This window comes from Canis lupus, chromosome 2, assembly GCF_048164855.1.
Source record: "Canis lupus baileyi chromosome 2, mCanLup2.hap1, whole genome shotgun sequence".
Classification (NCBI taxonomy): Eukaryota; Metazoa; Chordata; class Mammalia; order Carnivora; family Canidae; genus Canis; species Canis lupus.
The window spans coordinates 74555482-74578458 of record NC_132839.1 but is presented as its reverse complement, the minus strand read 5'-3'; the positions used below and the strand labels follow the sequence as shown (position 1 = coordinate 74578458).

Sequence of the window (22977 nt, the reverse complement as noted above, 5' to 3'; positions counted from 1 at the left end):
CACCACTTGAGGATTCTCTCCCTCTCCCTCTCCTTCTGCCCCTCCTCCTATTTGCTAACACCCTCTCTCTAAAGAAAATAATAAATCTTAGAAAAAGAAGAGAAGGAGACGAAGGAAATGAAGGGATACCTGGGTGGCTCAGTCAGTTAAGTGTCTGACTCTTGGTTTGGGCTCAGGTCAAGATCTCGAGGTCATGAAATCAAGCTCCACGTCTGGCTGGTGCTTAGCAGGGAGTCTGCTTGGGATTCTCTCTCCCTGCCCCCACCTCTCCCCTCACTCACACTCTTTCTCTTTCTCTCTTTCTCAAATACATACATACATACATACATACTTTAAAAAAAGAAAAAACAGTTTTTGTCAGTAAAAATTTTTTAATTAATAGACTTTTTCTGAGAAATTATAGTTACAGAGTTCCCATATACCCCTTCACTTCTTCCCTCCCAGCCCCAACTCTTCCCCTATTTTTAACATCTTGCATCAGTGGGGTACATTTGTTAGAATTGATAAGCCAATATTATTACTTTATTAACTAAAGTTCATAGTGTACGTTAGGGTTCACTCTTTGTGTTGTACATTCTATGGGTTTTTTTTAAGATTTTATTTATTTATTCATAGAGACAGAGAGAGAGAGAGAGGCAGAGACACAGGCAGAGGGAGAAGCAGGCTTCACGCAGGGAGCCCAACGTGGGACTCCATCCTGGGTCCCCAGGATCATGCCCTGGGCTGAAGGCGGCGCTAAACCGCTGAGCCACCCGGGCTGCCCCATTCTATGGGTTTTGATAAATAGATCCACCATTAGAGTATCCTACAGAATAATAGTTTCATTGCCCGAAAAATGCACTGTGTTCCACCTATTCGTTCCTCCCTCAACCCATTCCCAGGTAATCACTGACCTTCATACAGTTTCTCTTTTACTTTTTCCAGATTATTATATAATTGGAATCATTCAGTACATAGCCTTTAAAGATTGGCTTCTTTCATTTAGTAATTTGCATTTAAGTCTTCTCCATGTCTTTATCTGGCTTGATAGATCATTTCATTTTATTGCTAAATAATATTTCATTGTATGGACTTATCACAGTTTTGTTTATCCAATCACCCATTAAAGGACACGTTGGTCATTTTGGCAATTATGCCTAAAGGTGCTGTAAACAATCATGTTCAGATTTTTGTAAGAACACAAGTTTTTAATTCTTTTGGGGAAATACCAAAGTTTGTCATTGCTGGATGGTGTAAAAGGAAACTTATAAGTAGTTTTGTAAAAACTTCCAACCTGTCTTCCAAAGAGTGTGTAGCATTTTGCATTCCCACCAACAATAAATAAGAGTTCTTGTTACTCTACATTCTTGCCGACATTTGGTGTTGTCAGTGTTTTGGATGTTGACCATCCTAAAAGGTAGGTAATAGTACCTCCTTGTCGTTTTAATTTACAACTCCCTAATGATATATGATGTGGAATCTCTTTTCATATGCTTAATATCTCCTTTGCTAAGGTGTTTGCTCAGATCTTTGCCTGCTTTCTAATTATTTTGTTGTTGTTGAGTTTTAAGAGTTATTTGTATATTTTGAATACCAGTCCTTTATCTGATATGTATCTGTTTTGCAAGGATTTTCTCCTAGTCTGTGGCTTGTCTTTTCATCTCTTAACAGTGTTTTTTGCAAAACAGAATTTTTTTTAATGAAGTCCAATGTATCTTTTTTGGGTTATGTTTTTGGTGTTACACCTAAGAAGTCATCACCAAACCCAAGTCTCCTAGATTTTCTTCTCTGCTGTCTTCTAGACTTTTATACTCTTGCATTTTATGATCCAATGGATTTAGGTCTATGACTTACTTTGAGTTAATCTTTGGGTGGTATGTATAGTCTGTGTCTCTATATTCATTTTTTTTACATGTGAATAATTCAGTTGTTCCATTATCGTTGTTGGAAAGGCTAACCTTTCTTCCTTGAATCACTTTTGCTCCTTTGTCAAAGATCAATTGACTCTATTTATGTGGGTTCTCTAGTCCATTCTGTTTTCTATGTCTCTATTCTTTTGCCAATAGTACACTGTCTTGATTACTGTAGCTTTAGAGTCTTGAGATCAAGTAGCATCAGTCCTTGGATTATCAATCCTTCAATATTTTGTTGCTGTTCTGGGTCTTTTGCCTTTCCATATAAACTTTAGAAACAATTCATCAATATCCATGAAACAACTGGCTAAGACTTTTATTGGGATTGCTTTGAATCTATACAACAAATTACAGAGAACTCACACCTCAATGATATTTAATTTTCTTATCCATGTACATGGAATGCCTCTCCATTTATTTAGATTTTCTTTGATGTCTTTCAGTAGAGTTTTGTAGCTTTCCTCCTATAAATCTTGTACAGGGCAGCCCTGGTGGCTCAGCAGTTTAGCGCCGCCTTCAGCCCAAGGTGGGATCCTAGAGACCCAGGATTGAGTCCCATGTTAGGCTCCCTGCATGGAGCCTGCTTCTCCCTCTGCCTGTGTCTCTGGCTCTCTCTCTCTCTATGTCTCTCATGCATTAATAAATAAAATCTTTTTTAAATAAATAAATCTTGTATATATTTTATTAGATTTATACCTAAGTAATTTTTTTGGTGCTAATGTAAATAGTATTGTCTTTTTAACTTCAAGTTCCAGTTGTTCATTTCTGGTAATAATTGACTTTTATATATTAATTCTACTCAATTATAGAGAACAATCTGATGGTTACCAGAAGGGATATGTGGGGGAGATGGGTTAAATAGGTGTTGGTGATTAAGGAGTGCATTATGAGGCATCTGAGTGGCTCAGTTAATGGGCATCCAACTCTTAATTTTGGCTCAGGTCATGATCTCAGGGTCATGGGATGAAGATCTGCATCAAGCTCCACATTCAGTGCAGAGTCTGCTTGTTCCCCTCCCTCTGCTCCTCACCCTACACTCTCTCTCTCTCTCAAATAAATAAATAAATAGATAGACAAATAAATAATTTTTTTAAAAGAGTGCACTTGTTAGGAGCAAAGGGTGATATATGGAACTGTTGAATTACTGTATTGTACACCTGAAACTAATATAACAATGTATGTTAACTAACTGTAATTAAAATAAAAACTTTAAAAATAAATAAAATTTTATATATACATATAGCATATATATGATATATAGTATATAGTATACATATACATAGTACACACATATATATGTACATATGATATATATGTATAATATGTATAACTATAGCAACCTTGCTATAGTTACTTCTTATTTCCAGGATTTCTTTTATTGGGTCTTTTCTATAGATACAATAATTATCATCTATGAACAGACTTTTAGTTTTTACTCCCCAATTTTTATACTTTTTATTTACCTTTCTTGTTGTATTGGATTAGCTAGGACTTCTAGTATGATGTTGAATAGAAGAGTAGACTTCTTTGCCTTGTTCCTAATCTATATAGGAAAATATAGTTCCTCATCAATAAACTTTTATTACTAATATTGACTAATTTTTCCTTTTTTTCCTTTATGCTCTTTTTTATTAAAAATAAAAAATTGGGCAGCCCTGGTGGCGCAGCGGTTTAGCGCCGCCTGCAGCCCGGGGTGTGATCCTGGGGACCCTGGATCGAGTCCTACGTCAGGCTCCCTGCATGGAGCCTGCTTCTCCCTCTGCCTGTGCCTCTGCCTCTCTCTCTCTCTGTGTCTCTATGAATAAATAAATAAAATCTTTAAAAAAATAAAAAATAAAAATAAAAAATTGAGGCACCTAAGTGGCTCGGTGGTTGAGCATCTGCCTTTGGCTTGGGTCATGGTCCCAGGGTCCTTGGATCGAGTCCTGCATTGGGCTCCCCACAGAGAAACTGCTTCTCCCTCTGCCTGTGTCTCTGTGTCTCTCATGAAGAAGTAAATAATATCTCTAAAAAATAATAAAATAATAAAATTTTTTAAAAATTGGAACACCTGTCTGGGTTATTTGGTAGACCTTGTAACTCTTAATCTCAGGGTCATGAGTTCAAGGCCCACATTGGGCATTGAGCTTACTTTAAAAAAGTCACTGAGGGTGGGAACCCAGGTGGTTCTGTCAGTTAAGTGTCTGCTTTTGGCTCAGGTCATGACCCCAGAGTCCTGGGATTGAGTCCCACATTGGGCTCCTTGCTCAGGAGGGATCCTGTTTCCCCCTCTGCCTGCCACTCCCCCAGCTGGTGCTCTCTCTGTCAAATAAATAAACTTTTTAAAAAAATCATTGATTTAATTTTTTTAAATTTATTTGTTTATTTGAGACAGAGACTGAGAGGGAGAGGCAGAGACATAGGCAGAGGAAGAAGCAGGCTCCATGCAGGAAGCCCGATGTGGGACTCGATCCTGACACTCCGGAATCACTCCCTGAGCCAAAGGCAGATGCTCAACTGCTGAGCCACCCAGGTGTCCTGAGTTAAAAAATTTTTAATTGAAAGTTTAGATTAAATATGTAAAAGAAGGAGAATAACTATAACCTATTATTCACCATCCAAACACAATATAGCAAAATGTGGGTATTTTCTTACAATTCTATATATTGGTTATTGCTTTTATTACATCATTATAATCATACTGATTATTCAATTTATTATCTGGATATTTTTCAGTTAGTTTTTTCTTTTTTAAAGATTTTTTAAAAATCTATTTGAGGATTTCTCTCTCTCCCCCTCTGGCTGTTTATGTGTGTGTGTCTCTCTCTCTCTCTAAAATACATAAATAAATCTTAAAAAAAAAAAAAAAAAAAAAGAGGAGTGCCTGGATGGCTCAGTTGGTTGAACGTCTGCCTTTGGCTCAGGTCATGATTTCAGGGTCCTGACATCAAGTCCCACATCGGGCTCCCTGCTTGGATGCTGCTCCTTCTCCCACTCACCCTGCTTGTGCTCTTTTGCTCTTTTCTGTCAAATAGATAAATAAAATCTTTTTTAAAAATGTTAATGACTCTATGATGTTTTAGCAAATGGATATTCCATGCCTTACGTAATTATTCCCCTGTGAATGGATCTTTAAATTGTCTTAAATTTTAGGGCACCTGAGTGGCTTATTTGGTTAAGCATATGCCTTCAGCTCAGTTCATGATCCTAGGGTCCTAGAATCCAAATCCTTGTCAGGCTCTCTGCTCAGTGGGGAGCCTACTTCTCCCTCTCCCTCTGCCTGCCACTCCTCCTGCTTGTGCTCTCTCTCCCTGTCAAATAAAGAAATAAAATCTAATAAATAATTAAATAATTTCAAATTTTTTACTCTGTCATAAATAATTCTGCTATAAAATATTTGCACATACAGCATTTTATGTATTCAGAATTAATTTATTATGATAAATTTCTGCTATTATTGAATTAAAAGATATGAAAAAATCTAAGGTTAATTATATATTGGAAAATTGCTTTCTTTAAGTATTATACAGATCCATGTTTTAATCAGCAATGTCTTACAATCTCATTAACAGTTTTCATCACTTGTTTTTATTCTTGCTAATTTAATAAGAGAAAATATTTGGAGTTTGGGTTTTTTCAGGATTTTATTTTTAGATCATCTCTACACCCAATGTGGGGCTCAAACCTAGAGTAAGAGTTGCATGTTTTACCAGCTGAGCCAGCCAGGCATCCCTAGAGTTATTTTTATATGTGTTTTTAATTACTGGTTATTTAAAAAAATTTTTTTTAATGAGACAGTTGCACTTCCTCTTTTGCATACTTTTTATTCATGTTGTTTGGCCATTTCTCTAATTTACAGTGTTTTTCTTATTGATTTGCCTGAATTGCTTATATAATAAAAAATTGACTTTTAGATTTGCTCAAATATTTTCCAAATTTGTTATTGACCTTTCAATTTTTTCATATATCTTAATTATAGCTAAATTATTTATATAGGTTCATATTCAAGTTTATAAATACCATTATATAAAGTATATATTAATGTAATTTAATATTTCATTTTTTCTAGCTTTCTGTAGCTATATATTTTTAAATTAAATATATTTATGAGGATGTAAATTATCACATTTAAAAATTTTATTTTTGGGCAGCCGGGGTGGCTCAGCAGTTTAGCGCCACCTTTGGCCCAGGGCCTGATCCTGGATGACCTAGGATCAAGTTCCATGCCAGGATCCCTGCATGGGGCCTGCTTCTCCCTCTGCCTGTGTCTCTGCCTCTCTCTCTCTCTCTCTCTCTCTGTGTCTCTCATGAATAAATAAATAAATTTTTTTAAAAAATTTATTTTTAGTAATCAGTTCACAATATATACATATATCATTATGTTGTACATCTAAACTAATATAATGTTACATGTCAATTATATCTCACTAAATCTGGAAAAAGTATTTTATACGTAGTGAATTAATTCCATCAACTCCATTCATTTAATTATTAAGCATTTACTCAGATAAGTGATGATAAAAATTTAGATAACAGACACTCTTGAGGGACACCTGGGTGGCTCAGGGGTTGAGCGTCTGCCTTCCGCTCAAGGTGTAATCCCGGAGTGCGGGGATCGAGTCCCACATCGGGCTCCCCGCAGGCAGCCTGCTTCTCCCTCTGCCTGTGTCTTCGCCTCTCTCTGCAGCCCTCATGAATAAATAAATAAAATCTTAAAAAAAAAAAAAAGAGAGAGAGAGACATTCTTGAAGTCTGGTGGAGGAGATAAACAATTCTCGGATTATGTGGTAAATGCAGTGATAGAAGTATACATACCATAAAATAGGCACTATAATTCAACTTTAGTGACTACTAGGCCCCAGATATTCCATAGAGACCAAACAGTAATGTCCCCTGTTTTTGGGATCCCTGGGTGGCACAGCGGTTTGGCGCCTGCCTTTGGCCCAGGGCGCGATCCTGGAGACCCAGGATCGAATCCCACGTCAGGCTCCCGGTGCATGGAGCCTGCTTCTTCCTCTGCCTGTGTCTCTGCCTCTCTCTCTCTCTCTCTGTGTGACTATCATAAATAAATAAATTTTTTTTTTAAAAATGTCCCCTGTTTTTAAAGAGAGACCTAGAGAGAAATTTAAGTCAAATAGGAGTTATAAATTTATAGTGTGATGAGTGTCATAACAGAGAAAGTATGGGCTGCCATGGAAACATGGAACAAGGAGATATATCTATATCAAATCCAACTGTCTTATTTCCTCTCTGGCTGCCTGAGGACTAATCACAGTCATGAGCAACATGGTTATTGTCCAGACCAGGAAGTTCATGACCAACTGACTACTTCACCCAAGGAATACAACAGTCCCTAAGACAAAAATTCAGGAAAAACTAACCCAAATGTACAAGACTGCACCAGATGTCATCTTTGGATTTGGATCCAGAGCCTATTTTGGTGATGGGAAGACAACTGGCTTTAGCATGATTTATGATTTCTTGGATTACACCTCCAAAAAATGAACCCAGATATAGACTTGTAGGACACGGCCTGTATGAGAAGAAACAGACATTCTGCAAGAACAGAATGAAATCAGGGGGATTGCAAAGGCCAATGTTGGTGCTGGCAAAAGTGAACCGGAGATCAGACACAGAAGGAGTAAAGATTCTATAATGACTTTATCTACAGTGATTGTGTGGATTTTTCACAAGAGGATTAATAACACTATAAATTTTTGAAATTTGAATAAATAAGTAATTCAAAACAAACTAGGAAATTGGAAAAAAAAAAAACAAACTAGGAAATTGGAAAGTCTTGCTAGAGGAGGTACTGCAGTTTTGAAGAACACATAGACATGGGCTAGACAAAGAGGGGGACACATCCTATGCAGAGAGCACACATATCAAGACACAGGATGTGAGCCCTCCACATGTGTCCAACTTATTAAAAATTGTTTGTTATGGCTGAAGGGAAGTGTATGACATGTTAAGCAAAGAGAAATGAAGTTCAAAATGTGGGCAGGAGCCAGAATATAGCATCTTTTGTGCTAAATCTTAGTGTCACTTTCTGAAGAATCTTTCCTTTTCACATAGAAATAAGAATAATGTTTATTGAGCACTTATTATATGTCAGTGTCTCTTCTAAGTGCTTTAAGAGTATTAAGTCACTTAATTCTCACAATTAACCATGCAGTAGATACTAGTATTGCACCTTTTCTTACATCACAGGAAACACTGGGGTGCAGAAAGGTTAAATAACTTATCCCCAGTCACACAGCTGTATTTCAACTCAGGCAGTCTGATTCTAGAGGCCAAACTCTTAACCACTCTGCCTTTCATTATTATGGGATACTTCAAATATTTAAAAGATTAAATTTTTAGAAAGTTATTTAGAGCCTCTGGATTATGTAGAGTATTCTCTTTCTACTTATTCCAGAATCATGTTGTTTCAGTTGTGCTTTTTTCTTCATATCTAAAGGTAATCTATGCCTTCACTATTTTTCTTTTCAGGGTTTTTTTTTCTTTGCTTTTCTTTTGGGTAATTATTGCCTATTTATTCGTCAAGTGAACATTTACAATAATTTTGTTGAACTAAAATTTGGGATTAGAGGATTGAGGTCAAAGGTGCATTTAAATTTATAAATTAAATTTGTCCACTCCGAAAGTGTTATATATTTCTGCATTCACTTCTTTCAAGTTTATTGATACACTTCTATAATTTTCTTAACATAGGTAGCATTTGACAAGGTTATTCTTAAACATGTAATTTCTGTGGTAGTATAATATCTTTTTTTTTTAAGGTTTTATTTCTTTATTTGACAGAGAGAGCACAAGCAGGGGGAGAGGCAGAGGGAGAACGAGAAGCAAACTCCCCACTGAGCAGGGAGCCCATCGTGGGGCTGGATCCCAGGACCCTGGGAAGGCAGATGCTCAACCGGCTGAGCCACCCAGGTGCCCTGGAAGTGTAACATCTTATTGTGTTTTCTAATTCTGTATTATCGACATAGAAGAATGCTATTTCTTTGTAATGCTTCTCCTGAAACGTGAAAGAATAATATTACCACGCAAAAACTATAAAAATAGGAGGAGTATACACTTTATTCAGTAATGTTCGAAACATTTAGGAAAGATCTGGGTCAATATGAAAGACTTACAAAGAGAATATGGCATTTTTACTGATTGTTTATCTGTGTTTTAGTCACACGTCAAACTACTGTCAGTGGTGCATTTTCATATCACTTTCCCCATAGTAAGAGAGAAGGAAACGTGTTGGTGAGCGTAGTAGAGCCACCTCCCTCAAATTACGTTGCTCTCCATGACCCATCCTAAGTCTCACAGTTCAAGCTAATCATTGACAGAGCTTTACAATCACAAGCTTTTACTGAAGCGTTGATAAGACAGGCGAGCAGTTAGTGGCAAATGAAGCCAGGCTGTGCGGCTGGATCTCCAGGGAATGAATGGATTTTCCTCAGCACCGATGAAAGCAACACACACTATAGGAAAACAATGTGCAACCACGGGCTACAGAGATCTGTCATCCTGTCAGCATTTATTCTCCTAGGAGCTGTTCCTGGATTCTCTGGAGACGGAAGAGCTATATGGTCTAAAAATCCTCATTTTAGTCCGGTAAATGAAAGTCAGCTGTTTCTCTATGACACTTTTCCTAAAAACTTTTTTTGGGGCGTTGGGACTGGAGCATTTCAAGTGGAAGGGAATTGGAAGACAGATGGAAAAGGACCCTCTATATGGGATCATTTCATCCACACACACCTTAAAAATGTCAACAGCATGAATAGTTCCAGTGACAGTTACATTTTTCTGGAAAAAGACCTATCAGCCCTGGATTTTATCGGAGTTTCTTTTTATCAATTTTCAATTTCCTGGCCAAGGCTTTTCCCCGATGGAATAGCAGCAGTTGCCAACGCAAAAGGTCTCCAGTACTACAATTCTCTTCTCGATGCTCTAGTACTTAGGAACATTGAACCTATAGTTACTTTATACCATTGGGATTTGCCTTTGGCACTACAAGAAAAATATGGGGGGTGGAAAAATGAAACCATAACGGATATCTTCAATGACTATGCCACCTACTGTTTCCAGACGTTCGGGGATCGTGTCAAATACTGGATTACAATTCACAATCCATATCTAGTTGCTTGGCATGGGTATGGGACAGGTATGCACGCGCCTGGAGAGAAGGGAAACTTAGCAGCTGTCTACACTGTGGGACACAACCTAATCAAGGTACTGTACAGCTGGCTTCGGGTTATAGCTTCAGAATGAAAGAAACACTAAGAAATGTATCTTCTATTTAAATAATTCTTTTTATTGACACCAACTCAACTAATTGGGATCTAACTCACAAGTTCTAGCCTCAAATTCACATTTAAGCTTGTGTTGTATTTATCTAAGCTCTGAATAATGTATTAAGCCACTTATTTTCCTTAAATGTGCTTTTAAAATTTTGCAACTCTTAAAATCTACAAGTATACATTAGAGTGTGAGAACATGAGTTTACTTTCATTCTGTGAAAAAACAGTACTTTACAAACCTAATTGCTGAAACCCTTTTCTGATAACATGCAACCATTTCAGAATTATTTTACGGCTGGCCATTCCCAATCACTGTTTGTTGTCAGTATTGCTATTCTTGATGATACTCAGCAATAATAAGCTAAATACATGGTAACTAACTGATTCATATTAATACAGGAATTGAGATAAATGTACTTCACTGTTGGTTTTGTCTGTATTACATGGCAGAGAAGATGAGGTTAACTCTTCTAGGAGTTACAATTAAACTAAGAATATAAAAGCTGGGAAGAATATGCTCTACTCAGAATGTTTTATTTTATTTGTTTTTATTTATTTTTTTTTACTCAGGATGTTTTAAAAGCTAGAGTTAATGCTGGGAGGTTAAAATTACTAAAACAGTGGTGAAAATGTAAGCAAATAATGGCAAATATTGGCTCAATGCTTACTATGTGCCAAAGACTATATTAAGCATTCTGTGTATATTATCACATTTAATCCTCATGATAACTTTATGAACTAGGTCCTATTAGTATCCCCATGTTAAAGATAAGGAAACTGAAGCTTAGTGGAATTAAATAAAATTCATTTATAAATGACAACATAATTAAACACCAAATGTATTAAGAATGTTTTTAAAAGAGCAATCTTTCAGGGATTTTGAAAAGACTTCACCTCACTTCCAGGCTAATATCTAGAATCAGGTTTGACTTTTTGAGTCAAATAATTTCCTTGGGGAAAATAAATTACTCTGGACATCTGTTATGTTTTGAAAATGAAAACACTTTATTTGGGTTTCATAATGTGCTAGGAGGAGTAATTTGATTTTTTATAATCAAATAGGAAATGCACAGAAGTAGAAAAAATGTATAGGAACATAAAATTATTCCGTGTCTAAATTTGCACATAGAAAAATATCTGCCCATTCTTTTCTTTTTGAACTTTCTGGGCTACTATACATGTGTGTCATACTATGGTTTAGTCACATCTGCTTTTGCAGTAAACAGATTGCATTATGATTTCAAGGTCACTTACATATCTTTGATTAGGGCTGTCTATAGAAGAAATGATTAATGTGAGAGTGTACTGTGATTTGGCAAGGAGGACTTTAAAGGGGAGAAAACTTATAGCTATGAAGATTATATATATATATATGACAGAAAAATATTCCTTTTATCTAGTTCTTTAAATTATGAAAACTTATACATTTGTATATACTACATGCTAGTGTAGATTGAGAAACATCAGATTGTACCAGAGGCTATAGAGCAAAAAAGTTAAATTCCTCTCTCCCTCTCCACCCACCAATCCCAACCTCAAGGAAGCTACTGTTGATGGTTTCTGATACAGTTTTTTTAAAGTTAAATAGGCAAATACATGCACATGTAGGTTTAGTGAGCCTTATAAAGAAAAATGTTCTGAATTGTTGAAAAGTTTTCAGTTACCTGGAAAAAGGTTAACAATTGGAATTTTCATGAACACTATGTTTTGGGGGTTAATTTAAAACCTTCAAAACTGGCTATCTGATTTTAAAAAACACACAGGAAAAGTGGTAACTAGCAAATAGACATTGCTTTCAAACTTAACATATAAAATGCCGTATTTTCAAATGTTTTTCATTTTCCCCTCATTCGAGATGAATTCTGCCTTTAACACAAAATTAGCGCTCTCTGATGGTGAAATAAATTTTATTGTTCTAAATTAAGGGATTACATTTTTTGATTATTGCATTTTCCAAATAATTTCTATCTCTTTAAAATTTCTAAATCACTAACCTAATTAAGGAGTGGAAGGAGTCTCTTGAAATCAGTCAGAAAGTGAAATATGCTTCATAACCCAGTGACATATAGCTCCAGAGAGAAATCTTGCAATGGTTTGGTAGCCCGGCATGACCTCCTCTTGCCCATTTGTTCCTTCTCTCTTCTTCCTTTAACATGGAAAAGATACATTTGACATTTTATGTTGCAATCAGGTATTTTTTTTCCTTATTCTGCCCCCTGTGGCCCAGAAACAGCATTCTTGGGGATTGGTTTTTAGTCCAAGTTAACACATTTTACTGAGTTAAAAAAACAGGCTAACATACAAGTAAATTCACTTTATTTCCCCCTCCTCTGACATTGAAAAGATTTCATAGTGGCTGTTGGGGTCTCTCTAGTTCTGGGACAACCTTGAAAAAACTCCATTTCAGTATGCAGAGTCCTGGTTTGGAGGAAACCTGAAAGGCCTAGCCAGTTCTGAGATGGATCTGGAACTTAAATTTCAACTTTATTGCAGATTCAGTGATTACCGTGAGTCTAAGACTCAGGTGTAAAAAAAAAAAAAAAAAAAACCCTGCCATAATCACACCTACTAATGGATGCTCCACTCTGAATTTTGAACAGTATTTGGAACAGAAAGAGAGAGTACATTTTTTGACTTCCCCATCTCTAAGCATGGTAATCATGGCTTTAAATATTATCTGTAATTTTGACAATTATTATCCCTGTTTTATCACAGAGTGATTATTTCTAACATGCATCATGTTCCTGCCTTGCATAAAATCCATGAAGTGACTCTCCAAAGCTTTTTGGGACTTAAGTCCTGATTTTTCATCAAGAAACTCAACCCACAACCCTGGCCTCCATTTCAGCCTCCTTCCTGGCCACACTCTCCCATGTCCATCACTAATGCCAACCCCTTGTACTCCATATTCCACTATGATGCACTACTAGCAGTATCTTGGTTTTACCTCACTATTTCTCCCCATTCAGTCTTTGCCAGTGTTCTATCCAGTGAGGTTGCCCTTTGTACTCCTTACTTCACTCATCTAATGTCCTTCCAGACTTAGTTTAGGCAGTCACCACCTCTAAGTTATCCTTGACCTGTTAGGTTAGTGTCCACCCTAAAGACTCCCACAGTGAGTTGTGCTTGCTTCTACCTTAGCACTCATACCATCTGGTACTCTTCTGTCTCCCCAAGTAGCCTCAGAGCTCCCTGAAAGGAAAGACTGTTCTTTGTGTTTGTGTTTCTAGCACCCAGCACACAATATTAGGTACATGCTAGGTAGAAATGTTGGTTGAGTGGGTGGTTCAGGATTTCTATCTTAAACCTTGTAATCTAAAAACCAATCTCAAGTTTGAAATTCACATTTTGTTGCACTATGGCTGATTCTTGAAATATTGCCTATGTTAATCCACTGGTATATTAGTCAGGACTTCTTGGTTGTGAGTGACAGAAACCTAATTCAAGTTGGCTTAAGCAAAAATGAACAATTTCCTGGCTCAGGAACCAAATCACAGGGATGAATGGACCCAGTAATGAGGACACTGCCAGAAGCTCTTTATCTCGATCTCTAGGGTCCTTTTCTTCTTGGGGGGTTGGCATGATTCTCTCTTTTGTAGAGGAAATATTTCTTTCAGATTCAGCTTTTAAAACCCCAGAGACAGGGATCCCTGGGTGGCGCAGTGGTTTAGCGCCTGCCTTTGACCCAGGGCGCGATCCTGGAGACCCGGGATCGAATCCCACGTCAGGCTCCCGGTGCATGGAGCCTGCTTCTCTCTCTGCCTGTGTCTCTGCCTCTCTCTCTCTGTGTCTATCATGAATAAATAAATAAAATCTAAAAAAAAAAAAAAAAAAAAAAAAAAAAACCCCAGAGACAATGGGGGGTGGGGAGGGGGCACCTGGGTGGCTCAGTTGGTTAAGCGGTTAAGTGTCTGCCTTCGGCTCAGGTCATGATCCCAGGGTCCTGGGGTTAATCCTCCGCTTCTCTCTCTGCTCGTCCCCCTGCTCATGCTATCAGGTGCACTCTCTCATAAATTAATTAATTAATTAATTTCCAGAGACAGATTCCAGCCTATGTGGCCGACTGCTCTAAAGCCCCAAGGTTTCACATTAGTAAAGGCAGTTAAGATATCTGTTTTCTTTCTATTTTTATGGCCATAAATAGGCATAATAATTTAAGTCCCCCTCCGCTTAAAAGGGAACGTCTGAGAGCCTCTGAGTAAGCATGCACAGAGGTTAGGGAAGATGAGTTTGCTCATATGACGGTAAGTCATTCAGTTTATTGCTCCACAGAATAGCTTCCATGATAGTTTTGACTTCACCACTTCAAATTTGTGTCTTTCATAGACGTGTACTGTTTACAGAGTACCAGGATTTCTCAACCTCAGTACTATTGACATTTGGGACCAAATAATTCTTTTTTGGTGGGGTGTCCTATGCGTTGTAGAACGTTGAACGGTGTCCCTGGACTCAACCCACTAGATGACAGCAACACCCTGGTCTCCAGGGTTGTGACACCAAAATTGTCTCCAGACTTTGCCAAATGTCCCCAGCAAGTGGGAGGTACATACAACTCCTCTCCTTTCCCTCTCCTGAAAACCACTGAAAACCTTACTAGACAACTGGCTGAAGACATGATGCATAAAGATCAAGGACGTTGAAATATAATTAGTATTAGGGACATAAAATTGCCTTGATTTTTAAAAATTGCCTCAAGATTTTCACCAGAAGGGATCCCTGGGTGGCTCAGCGGTTTAGCGCCTGCTTTCGGCCCAGGGCCTGATCCTGGAGATCCAGGATCGAATCCCACATCGGGCTCCCTGCATGGAGCCTGCTTCTCCCTCTGCCTGTGTCTCTGCCTCTCTCTCTCTCTCTCTCTCTCTCTCTCTCTCTCTCTCTCTCTGTGTCTCATGAATAAATAAATAAAACCTATAAAAAAAAAAAGATTTTCACCAGAAGTGTAAGTTGCCTATATAAACTCTAAATTAATTTATGTCTAGTTTGGCTTTCACACATTGAGAATAGAGACTGCCTCTACCCCTCTGCCTTATTTGTGAGATACTTGCAAGAGCTGCCCTAAATCATTTCTCTGATATAGTTATTTGCGATCAAAAAACTAACCCTACATTTTGAAAGCTTGTACTTTTTAAAAAGCAAAATTCAAGGATTCAAACAAATATAAGCAATTTTTATCCCTCTTTGATGCTACAACATTGTGTTTCACAAAATTTGTTTTGTTTTATTGTGCATCACTTCATGTTGGCTTTCTTTATTTTTTACTTTTTTTATTTATGATAGTCATACAGAGAGAGAGAGAGAGAGAGGCAGAGACACAGACAGGGAGAAGCAGGCTCCATGCACTGGGAGCCCGAGGTGGGACTCGATCCCGGGTCTCCAGGATCACGACCCGGGCCAAAGGCAGGCGCTAAACCGCTAGGCCACCCAGGGATTCCTATGTTGGCTTTTTATGCTGGGGTCTTTGTCTGGTTTTTTTTTTTGGTGGTGGGGGGTGGGTTGTTGTTGTTTGCATATCCAAGTGCCACACGTATCCTATTATTTGCTAAAATGTTTTTCTTTAAAATATTTATCTTGAGGGATACCTGGGTGGCTCAACGGTTTAGCACCTGCCTTCAGCTCAGGGCATGATCCTGGAGACCCAGGATCGAGTCCCACTCAGCTCCCTGCATGGAGCCTGCTTCCCCCTCTGTCTATGTCTCTGCCTCTCTCTTTCTGAGTCTCTCATGAATAAATAAATAAAATCCTAAAAAGAATAAAATATTTATTTTGAAAGGAAATTTTAATTCTACAATACATGTGACTAGTATTTTCAAATACCCTTAAAATAAACATGTAACATGTAAACCATAAAATTTCATCTTTGCTTCACCTAATGTCATGTCCCATACAAAAAGAGGTAGGTCTATCGGACTTGAAAATAACACTGTAATACAGTTTCTCCTAAAACCAAAGACAAAAAACAACAAAAATAAATAAATAAATAAATAAATAAATAAATAAATAAATAAATACAATGTGCCATCTTAAAAGGTATCAAAAAATGTTTTTTCTTATGTAATTAAAATAAATTTAATACTGTAAGACTATTAAATGGAATAATGTCCATATTGATGTATATATATATGATCATCTTAAATATTCATAATTTGTTTTTTGAATGTTTTCAATTTATTTAAAACAAACATTTTAATACAATTTTTAATAAAATAGGGCATCTGGGTGGCTCAGTCAGTTGAGCATCTGCCTTCAGCTCAGGTTATGATCCCAGGGTCCTAGGATAGAGCCTCGCATCAGGCTCCCTGCTCAATGAGGAGTCTGCTTCTCTCTCTCCCTCTGGCCCTCCCCCTGCTCATGCTCTCTCTCTCTCTCTGTGTCAAATAAATAAATACAATCTTTAAAAAAAACAATTTAAAAATAGGCTTATGTAAAATAAAATATATGTCAACACTTTTTTGTATATCACACAAATGATGAAATTATTTTTTAAATTCCTTAGGGGTTCACGAGATTGCTTAATACTGTGAAACAGGCTTTCAGGACAAGAAATGTTGGGAAACTCTGCTCGAGGTCGATACTTCACCAACTTGTTCCTGAGCCTGGGATAAGATTTGATTTATTCCCTATTTTTCTACCTCTTTGAAGAATGTTGTCTTACCATTTCTAGGCATCGTTCCCTCAGAGAAGTTCATGCAAGGCTGGGTAGGTATTAAGTATTCAATAAATAATTCAATTGATTATTTTCTATTTAAGGAAGCTCTACCTTGTTCTAGAAAGGATTTAAAACTACAATGGAATAAAATTGGATTTCAGACATATACACGCACACACATACACACACTCATCACAGACTCTGGCATAAACACACAGGCTTTTCAAAACATGCAAATTACCAATACATATGCCTGTTTCTATCAAAAATTTTACATCCAAAGCCCATCTTGAAACAAGCTGCAGAATATTGATGACACTTAAAGCTGAGTGATGTGCTCATGCGAGTTCACTATATTATTCTTTTTATTTTTATATGTTACATAAACTTCCACAATTAAAAGTGAAAAATAGGAGTGCCAGTGGCTCAGTTGTTAAGCGTCTGCCTTGGGCTCAGGTCATGATCCCTGGATCCTGGGATTGAGCCCAGTGAGAGGCTCCTTGCTCAGTGGGGAGTCTGCTTCTCCCTCTGTCTCTGCCCCTGCTTGTGCTCTCTCCCTCTCTCCTAGATAAATAAATACTTTTTTTAAGTAAAAAATAAAATAAGTAAAGGATTATTTTATATTTTAGAAGAAAACAATTGTCTTTATGTAGTATACCTCTTAAAAGCACTATTAGAAGTCTTAACCAAAATTCAGTGTTAAAACTCAAAACACAGCTATAATGTGAAAAAGTCACCATTCACATGATTAATAGCCAAACCTTCTTTGCCAACAGGATGCTGCAACTGCTTTATTGAACAAGAGGACTGCAGTGTTTCACAGGCACATTTAAGTAGATTAAATGTCATTTTTAAAGCTTTACTGCCCAAACCTCCACCAATAACTTGAAGACTAAGTGTCATATTTTGAAATGGAAATAGCTTTCAGGAGCCTTCTTTAGCTTGTCTTGGTCAGACAGAAACAAAGTCTCCAATGATCATCTGAAATTATTTTTTTTTTCCATGAGAAAAATAAAGGAATGTTTAAAAACTCCCTCGTTAAAGTTGGGTTCTAAGGCAACAACATACCAAAATTAATTTTTGCTAAATCTGTGATTTAAAAACTAGCCCAAGCTTTTGTGCCAAAGGACAGAAAAAAAAGAAGGTTAAAAAGAAAAAAAAGCCTTATTACTTGCTACCTTTTACCACTTTCCTCTCCCACACAAAACAAACAAAAAAAGGACACAGAAAGGAGGAGATGGGGAGAAAGGACAGAGATTAGTCTTAATTTTTACAGTAAAGTGGAAGATTGAGGCAATTATTGCAGATAACCTTTTGACATTCTATCATACTACTCTTACTAATTATTACTATAAGAAGAATATTGCATAACCACCGTAGTGTCCAAAACTGTACTAGGTACTTTTCATGTATTATCTCATTTAATTTGCACATCAACTCTGCCAGGTAGGGTACTCTCAGAGCCAACTTGCATTGATGATGCTGAAGCTCAGAGAAATTCCCCTGAGGTTATGCAGCTGTATGTGGGTTTTTTTTGACTCCACAATGATTGTCAGAGCCAAAATTCTAATTTTATCCAACCGAATCCAAGCTAACAAGGTTTAACAACATGAATCAGCCACCTAGCTTCAGTGAAAAGGAGCAATTTACAGTCTTAAAACCCATGGCATCCGCTTGCGATGATGCTGACTCACAGATATTTAACTTCACTCTGCCTATTTAAAGACCAGAACCATCCATCGACATGTTTTATTTGTCCACAAAATCTATGAACAATTTATCCCTGACTCATACATTAATCATGAGGTTTTCCATGTGTCCCCATGATTTTAATGTTTTATTCGCTCAAAACTTTAGTGTCCTGTTAAAGTGATGTTAGATCATGTGTGTGCCCTTGGCAAAACCATCTGAAGTTTAAATAAATGTTAACACAATTATTCATTGAATTAGCCAATCCATAACACCTATATTATAATCCCAACTCATCTCCCTTAGGATCTAAGACACAAAATATAGGAAATAATGATTCAACAAGTTAAGACTAGTGTTCTTACAGACATTTCTAATCAAATTTGAATAAAAAGATAAAAACTACTTGTTGATAAGAATTGCCAAATACATTTCTATAACCAAAATACCATTGTTAGATATAAATTCTGTTAAAAAAAAAAACAACCCAATTTGTGGAAGACAATTGGTATTCTAAAACCTTCAAGAGAGCAATATTTACTTTTTCTAATCGTTGAGTAGAAAAAGTTATACTTCAGTGAATGATTAACAAGAGTTTAAATAAATGTAATTATAAATGTTCAGAGAATAACATTGTGATCATATTTAAACAGCTTGATTTGAAACAGACTCTCTCATAGAAAATACGGCCCAGCTGGAGATTGGAAAATACTATAAGCAGTGAAGCAGTGCTAGATATGATGCAAGAAATGAACTGAGGAAACCTTTACATTAGCTTACAGTGTAAACTAAGTCATTTAATTGTATATCAAATTACTGTATATAAAAAATCTTATTGAGAAAACTCAAAACTCATTTAGTCTATATTCAAAGAAGAGGGAGTCATTAAACCATTGAACATGAAGGATTGTGTTGCTGAAAATTAGTAGGAAGGCTGAGAAAAGACCCGAACCTTCTAACTTACTAACCAGGAAAGAGTGAATCAGAGAAGTAATTAAAATGGCTGTTGGCTGATCTACCTGAAAATGTTGGAAGTGACTCTTGAGAATGGAGAAAACCAGATCTTTTAGTATTGGGGGCAGTATATTGATTGGTTGGTTCTTCATAGTGTCATATCTTGGCCAGAATTATGTGACTGAGTCTTTAAAAAGAGACCTAGTGTTTACTGTTATCAGTTCTTTTGTGTTAATCACGTATGTATCGTACGTCTTCTGCCCCTACCTTTGATTATCAACATATTATTGTGGAGTAAGAAGTCATTCTTTAATATATAGTGAAATCTAGAATAACTGAACTTTTTCTTTCAGTTTCTGTTTTTTCCTTTGAGATTTTTGGAACTTTGGAGAAACTGAAGAGTAACTACATACAACAATTAAATCCACTGACAGAAACCATTTGTTTCAACCAATTCTCCTGACTTTCGTAAATTACAAAAATAGTGCATTTTTACTGCAAAACATTCAAACAATATAGAAAGACATAAAGTAAAAAATGAACAGTCTCCTTTTTCCTTACTCCCTGACCCCGTACACTGGAAGTAACAACTGCTAGCAGCTTATTCAATGTCCAAATACTTTTCTATGTGTATATGAACACATACATATAGTCACTTTTCTTTACAAAATTTACATCATATTATGACATTACATTTTGATTATTGTCTCTGATTAATTGAAATGCAAAAGTATTCTGCTTCTATCTACATATATTTGTACTTCTCTTTCCTACTAGAGATTATAGTTCATCTGAAAGCAGGAGTTATCTTATTAACTTTTTTCCTCAATGCCTACCAAAGTGCCTTGTGTTTATTAAATAAGTATTTGTAGACTTGAATTTAAGCAATTAATCAATGAGAATGAATGAAGAGAGCAGAACCTCATAATAGCTGTGGGTGGAAGGAAAGAGATAAAATGATTCGTTGAAACTTGCTTTTGCTGATGTGTGTAATTCCTATAGGGGAAAAAGAAATTAAACAGAAGGTAAAAAAACAAAAAACAAAAAACAAAACAAAACAAAACAAAAAACAAAAACAGAAGGTAATGCTGATGAATTCTCAGTTTGACTGGGTACTAATATGGTGCCCCAGCTGGTGAGTCTGGATGAAGGCATAATCAAAGCCACCACTCCCGGCTACCCTCTTTCTCTTGAGTATTGCTGGGACCCAAAAACTGTCACATGGCTTTCACAATGTCCTGGTGCCTTGTCTGTAACATACCCCTTACATTGTCTCTGCCTGTTCAGTCACCTTTGAGTCTAAGGCATAAAAGTATGTTTCTTTTTTTTTTTTTTTTTTAAGATTTTATTGGGGATCCCTGGATGGCTCGGCGGTTTAGCGCCTGCCTTTGGCCCAGGGCGCGATCCTGGAGTCTCGGGATCGAGTCCCACGTCGGGCTCCCGGCATGGAGCCTGCTTCTCCCTTCTGTGTCTCTGCCTCTCTCTTTCTCTCTCTGTATATCATAAATAAATAAATAAATCTTAAAAAAAAAAGATTTTATTTATTTATTCATGAGAGACACAGAGAAAGGGGCAGAGACACAGGCAGAGGGAGAAGCAGGCTCCATGCAGGAGCCGGACGTGGGACTCGATCCCGGGTCTCCAAGATCAGGCCCTGGGCCAAAGGCGGTGCTAAACCACTGAGCCACCTGGACTGCCTAAAAGTATGTTTCAAAGCCATATAAATGAATGTGTGTAATGTCCTGGAAATGACAGTGACTGAGAAAGCAGAAAGACTTACTCTTCTTTTTATACAATTTTTTTAAAGATCTTATTTATTTGAGAGAGGGAGAGTATGAGAGAGAGAGAGAGATCACAAGCAGCAGGGAGGGGTAGATGGAGAAGTAGACTTCTTGCTGATCAGGGACCCCCAATGCGGGGCTCAATCCCAGGACCCTGGGATCATGACCTGAGCTGAAGGCAGATGCTTAACCCACTGAACCACCCAGGCTCCCCTGAAAGATTTAGTTCTAATTCTGGTTTTTCCACTGAGACTTTGAGCAAGTCACTTATTTCTTGGGCTTCAGCATCTCATCTATAAATAGGAGATTTTTGAAGAATGGATCAAGTGGCCTCTAAGGTCCATCTTCTACCCCTAGTTATCATCAGTCAAGAGCACAGGACCTAGAGCAATACAGCATGGGCTTGACTTAGTTTGTGAAACTAGGCAAGTGAATAACTTAGCCTTCTACCCCTTCATCTCCTCTGCTCTAGAGTGGGAATGCTAATAGCACCTATCTTAATTCTCCAAAATGGGATTAAATGAGGTAATACACGGGAAGCACTTAGAAGAGTGCTCAGCACATGTGGCACTAGATATGTGTTAGTTCTTATTACTATTTATATTACTAATTTTCCATGGTTCTGTAATTTGATCAGTGTTCTAATTGATCATGAAAGTCACTCATTTTTAAGATCATTTAATTGATTTGTTTGAAAATTGTGCTGTGAAGGGACACCTGGAAGGTTTAGTCAGTTGAACAGCCAACTTCATTTTGGCTCAGGTCATGATCTTGGGCTCCTGGGATGAAGCCCTGATTCAGAGAAGTCTCCTTAAGATTCTCTCCCTTTCTCTTTGCCCCTTCCCCCAGTCATGTGTGCTCTCTCTCAAATAAATAAATAAATAAATAAATTCTCTAAAAAAGAAAGAGAGAATGAGAAAGAAAATTGTGCTGTGCTGAATGCTATACAACGACAGCCTCCTTCCCTTTTTGGTCTAACATTCACAATGGTGTAAAGATCTCAATCCTCAATCAAGATGGTCAAGCATGGGCAGCCCGGGTGGCCCAGTGGTTTAGCGCTGCCTTCAGCCCAGGGCCTGATTCTGGAGACCCAGAATCAAGTCCCATGTCAGGATCCCTGCATGGAGCCTGCTTCTCCCTCTGCCTGTATCTCTCTGTCTCTCTCTCTCTGCCTCTCATGAATAAATAAATAAATAAAATCTTAAAAAAAAAAAAAAAAAAAAAAGATGGTCAAGCATGTGGAAGTGGCCCCTAAGGATTCATGGATTCATTTAGCCTCTGACACCAGTAAGGACAATATCTAATGCCAATTTTGCTGGTTCTAGGAAAGGGGCCCAGGGAATTACACACAAGTGTTCTCTGCTGTGCTAAGCACTTGGACAACTACATGGCTTTCTGAAAACCCCAAATTTCCTGGCAAGTCCTCCTTGACCTTTCTAGGTGATCTAGAATTTCAGACATACATGGATATTTTCTCCTCAGCATTTGAGAATAGGCAACTATCTATCACTAATTCTATCACTGGTTAGTTTTTTTTTATCAATTATAATCAAGTACAGCAGAAATTTATTTAAAATATAATTTTAGGGTAACTTGGATGGCTCATTCAGTTAAGCATCTGCTTTTGGCTCAGGTCATGATCTTGGGATCCTGGGATTGAGCCCTGCATCAGGCTCCCTGCTCAGTGGGGAGCCTGCTTCTCACTCTCCCTCTGTCCCTCATCCCCACTCGTGCTATCTCTC

General features: G+C 37.3%; 1 protein-coding gene across 2 annotated transcripts in view; it reads left to right on the top strand.

Annotated features, from left to right (window-relative positions):
• The first annotated feature begins 9163 nt into the window (after positions 1 to 9163).
• The window catches only part of KLB (klotho beta), a 37098-nt gene continuing 23284 nt past the window's right edge, over positions 9164 to 22977 (top strand). Inside the window, exon 1 of one of the 2 annotated variants that reach the window (XM_072807281.1) lies at positions 9164 to 10097. In XM_072807281.1, the coding sequence (XP_072663382.1) occupies positions 9273 to 10097 (825 nt within the window). In that variant the 5' untranslated portion in view covers positions 9164 to 9272. The remainder of the gene's footprint in view (positions 10098 to 22977) is intronic. The other variant, XM_072807271.1, reaches the window with a different exon arrangement.